This window comes from Agrilus planipennis, unplaced genomic scaffold (assembly GCF_000699045.2).
Source record: "Agrilus planipennis isolate EAB-ADULT unplaced genomic scaffold, Apla_2.0 scaffold278, whole genome shotgun sequence".
Classification (NCBI taxonomy): Eukaryota; Metazoa; Arthropoda; class Insecta; order Coleoptera; family Buprestidae; genus Agrilus; species Agrilus planipennis.
In genome coordinates this window covers 194,009-199,181 of record NW_020439104.1, presented here as the reverse complement: position 1 = coordinate 199,181, position 5,173 = coordinate 194,009, and the positions used below count along the sequence as shown (strand labels likewise).

Below are 5,173 nucleotides of genomic sequence, written 5' to 3'. Positions count from 1 at the left end.
TACGTACGTACGTACGTACGTACGTACGTACATACACACATCATCAAAAAAATTGGCTAGCATGCTACTAATATGTTAAAACGTGGAAATATAATGAAAATTCCGATTTCACTTTTCGACCCAATTACAATAACTTCCTAATGGGAAGTTAATAAGATGTAAAAGCCGAATTAAAAATTCGTGGCTCTTTAAAATTCATGAAACTAAAATTTTATTGCGAATGACTCTTCCAGCATAAATGTTTACCGACCCCTGCCTTATGACGATGTTTATTCACCCTGTACAATATAGTTCTATCTTTAGATGTCCCATATAGTTAATGTGCCATGATATTTCAAATAACACCGTAAATTAAAAATTATTGTTGATGAAGGCAATTGCATACGATTTAAAATAGTTATACCGCATGTGCAATACATACACATTTAAATGTACATATTTATGTATAATTCAAGGTAATAATACGTACTTCTTTTTTTTTTCAGGTGAGTGAGAGAGCCGTGGGATTGTCAAGGAAATGTGAATTTTTATCACTTTTTTCCACGTAAAGGTATCCTCATATTAATTACCTATTCCATGCATTCTTTTATACATCATTAATTACTCCGTAACTACTTCTAAATAACGTCATTTAAAACGCCACCATTTGTATCTCTTTCTATTTTGATAATCGCCTTCTAATCTTTTTTATTTGTTGTTTAATTTTTAATTTAGCCCGTGTAGTATACGCTGTTATTAATGTCAAGATCAACATATGATAACTCTTCTATCCTGTCATATTATGCTAAAGTCAAAACAAAATAGCTGCTCGAGAATCAACATTTTAAATGTAATAATCAGTAAATGACATGATTGTCAATTTTACGTCCTCCAACTCTTAACAACTTTTCTTGGTTACCAAAACACGCGTTCCTGTTGATCTCCTATGGAGATGTGTTCCAGTGGCGGACTGGTAAGCAAAACTAGAGGCCCGGAGTCGACTCCCCTTTGTCCGCCACTGCGTTCCTCCAATTTAAATAAGTGGGAAGATAGGGAAGTGTTAATGTGAAGTGAAAGAAGAAATTGCAATAATCAAAATGTACGAGGTAAGTATGTCAAATTTTCATATTATACGGATACTGTCAAAGAAACGATAAACATATGTGCTATTATTGTATCATAAAGAAAATACTACACAGCCTCGGGATCGAACCCAGGACGTCCGCGTGGCAGACGAGCATTCTAGCACTAAAGCCAATCACATACATAACATAAATAATACAAATAAAGTTCGTCAGGGCGACCTAAGCAGGGGCGCAACAATATTACAGTTTGACTANATTGGCAATTCTCCATTTATTACCATTAACTATTATTAGTGGTAATTAAATGGCATTTTTTTAATGGAAATTTTTCCTACGGGGGTCCTAGTTTTTCTCTGATTTCCTTGGATCACTTAGGCAAATGCTGAGGCGGTAATATTCCACAGATAATCTTTTATTCTCTTCTGTGTTCATTTCGTCCATCTCATCTTTCTCACCCGAACCACCACCCACTTATTCCCACGATTCCTGAAAGAAGGCTGAAGATGGTCTTCTGCCCTACCTTCCGGCGTAGTCCGGAAAGACTGCCGGCCTACCAGCATTACTGGCTGGTGGGAATGAAACACCCAAAAGTTTCTTTTTTTTAGAACTTCGTTTTCACTTGTGAGTACCTATAGGTATAAGGGACACCATTTTTCACAAACATTATTTGTTAATTGACAAACTCGGTTCCTAATCATTTTGTGGATATCTCTGCAAATGAAGTCCCTTCCGAATGAGAAATCAACGCATTACTAGAAATTATGGAGTTCTTATAAAAATGCTTGTTAATTTGCTTATTCAATATCATTTAAACAATTCACGTAATCAAAGTAGACATCATTGGAAACTATTGCAAAAAAATAAACTAAAAAAGGAGACTCACCCTACTTATCTATAACATTTGCCACAGCGGGCAAGTGTTTTGACACTTCTAATGTGAAGCAGTATCTCGAAACACGTGTCTTCTGTGAAAAGTGTTAATGGGCGAATCTTTGTTTTGCTTTATTCTCTTCATGATCTTAAATCTTTGTAGGATTTTTAAATACAGATGTCTTGTTACTTTCAAAATTTCATTTTTCAATGATGTGATCCTTCTGAACAGTTTCCGGAACGTTTTATTTTTGTATCTTATTTAAACTTGTGTTTATTTGTCTGTTTATCTTTTAGTTTTAAAAAGTACCTAATCTAATTTTCATGATTAGGTACACCTTCATCTCTATAATTTGTTGCAATATCAGCCGTCGTGCTGTTCCACCATTTGGACTGTTTACATAATCTTCATGTGTAAACAAAATGGAATTAGGTACATTTTCATTAAAAAAACATCCTCCCCTTCTTAAGTATCTCAGACTGCAGTGTTTGACTTTGTTGTTAATTTTTTTCTCAATAATATTTCTTTTTGCATTCCTTCTAACTGAAAATATTTTTTACGTTGTTTCTGAATTTATTTCCCTATTTTATTCTTTCTCAGAATTTTAAAACTCTCCACAAACAAAATGAAACATGTGTAACTGTGTAACAGTAATAAATTATCATTAATATAACAATTTTCTGTGGGAATATTTAAATTTAGCAACTGACGCTCGGTTTAGTCTTTGTTTTGTAAACTTGTACCCACGAGTATTAAAAGTATTCCAACAAAAGTTTCGACAATTTAAATAGATTAAAACTTTAGTGCCTTGTGTCTTGTTCAACTTTTCTATACTTTAGTTAGTAGGTACTTTACACTTCTAAGTTTTATCTGTGCAAATGATATGTTACTAGATTTTGTTTAATCGACAACTTGATGACGAGATTTGTCATTTGTATACTACATACTTAATTGTTATATACGGTGAGAAAAATCCTGTAAAAATTACCATGCTGAGTCATAATATGGGTGCCTTTAACTGACAATGAACAAATTACCGTGCTAGCACAGTAAAAATTCCTTTATTCTCTAGTAAAGTTCATAAATTATTGGACTAATATTGAATTTGTTGAAATCTTTCTTGCACCCTCTTTATGGTGGTGAGCATGGTAATATTTCTAAGATTATTCTGTCCGTATAAATAAGAAACAATAAACTAGATTTTCGATACTTAGATAACTCAAGATGGGCATGGCCTATAGAAGTTTAAACTATTGCTTAGAGCAAAGAACAGCGCAGGATCAGATCTCATTTAACAAACAGGAAATACTATTACTCGAGATAGGTTTATTTGGAAATACAAAAAAAAAATATTAAAAGTTAAAGATGTTTGGAGCACGGCTCCGTGTGAGTATTAGGTACTATATAATTCTTATACCTTGTCTCAGCTACGCTTGACTTAAGCCGATGTTACGGGCCGCCACCCACAAAAGGCGCCGCCGACAAGGATTTGCTAGCCGCTTGAGCGCACGCATGCAAAATTTAGGGAAAAAACTCCCTAGAAAGGAATCGGAAAAATTTCTCCTCGGATAAAAGCACCTAGAAAAAATGTCCCATCGGAAGAAAATTTCCAAAAAATTATTTTAACCGGGACCTTAAGTATGGACATATAACGAATCTATTTAATTGCAGTTTACTATGGAATCAGCTGAAATCGGACGGAATAGTGTATATGACCATTTGCTATTAAGAAACGTTCCATGCTTCTGGTAGGTAACTGTTGAATAAGGTCTCGTTTACAATAATTTTCTATGGATTTGTGACGATGGGATACCTTTTTTAGGACATTTTTTTCCGTGGGGGAACTTTGCCAGAGTTTTTTCCCAGCGAATTTTTTTCGTAAACCAATGCCATAAAATAATAATGAATAAAATTTGTAAAAGGGAACGAACTGAAGAATAAATTGTAATTGTCGTTTCCTTGTTTGCAGATCGTATGTAACATTAAAAACATGTATTGTGTTATTATATTTTAATTAAAGCCTTGCTAAAATACATTAATTAGAGCTGTCATTTGATATAATTTTATGCTTATTTTTAGTGTCCGACCGAAACTGGTTTTTACGACCGAAACCGAAACCGAAACCGAATTTCGGCAACGGTCTCAGTTTTGATAATCAAATCAAAATCAACATAACAACCCCTCATTTAAGGAAATACTTTAATTGCGCCTTAAAAATACTTAAAATAGGTGAGATGTTTATTTGAGTAAGTATAGTAAACTAGACTCATTTTTCTTTTGAAGATTATTCATGCTTTTTTTTATGTAACATTAAACATAAAATTACTTTTGTTATTGTTAACTAATATCACAATAGGTATAGGAACTTAATATTTAAGTAATAAACAAAACAAAATAAATCACTATTATCAACACAAACCAGTCACTACATGATTATGCACCTAGACGCGGCGAAATGTCTACTAATCTACTTCGCTTGAATGGAATTTAACGCGCCGAACATAACCGAGCAGAGCGCGAGAACTCCCGAACGCAGTTTCGGTTTCGGTCGTAGTTTCGGCAGGTTTGCCCCGGAACCGAAACTAAACCGAAACTCGTTTTTTTGTCGAAACTCGACCGAAACCGAAACCGAACTTTCGGTCGGACACTACTTATTTTGATTGCTATTGCTATTCAATTAAAGTCATTGGCGTAGCAAAGGGGGGGCAGGTAGGTCAGGCTCATTCTAGAATAGAATATCAATTATTCAAGTACACGGGACGACTGTACCACTGCCGTATTCCTATGCCGCATGACATCCCAGTGACTGACGTCCCTGTCAATCCTGTACCGAAAACGGTACTACCACCGACCACCGCTTGTCCTCCACCGTCACACCAGAAACTCAACCGCCCCAGTGGAAACCCTGACTCCCTGGCCCCAGAAGACTCGACGTCTCCTGCAGGCATTGTTTAGCTCGTGTTGAGACAGCGGTTGAAAGCCAAACTAATTGTACGATTTTTCTTTCGTTTATTAATTTACTTCATTTTGTTTTTATTGCTATTATTTTCATTTATGTTGTATTCTTTGTTATTCATAAATAGTTGTTCGTACGGTAACCAAATAAATCTTTGGTAAGTGCTCGGCTAGTTTTCATTTCATTCATTAAACAACACCGTTTATCACGAAAACGGACACGAATTAGCAGTTTCTTTTAGTAATACTTTAGTGTCTTTCATGATTAGGTACACCTTCATCT

At 34.8% G+C, this 5,173-nt stretch overlaps 1 protein-coding gene across 1 annotated transcript in view; it reads right to left on the bottom strand.

Moving 5' to 3' along the window:
- LOC108741449 (arylsulfatase B) overlaps nt 1-5,173 on the bottom strand; it is a 43,016-nt gene that overhangs the window by 28,276 nt on the left and 9,567 nt on the right. Inside the window, exon 3 of the mRNA XM_018476265.1 lies at nt 4,692-4,873. Within this exon, the coding sequence (XP_018331767.1) occupies nt 4,692-4,873 (182 nt within the window). The remainder of the gene's footprint in view (nt 1-4,691; nt 4,874-5,173) is intronic.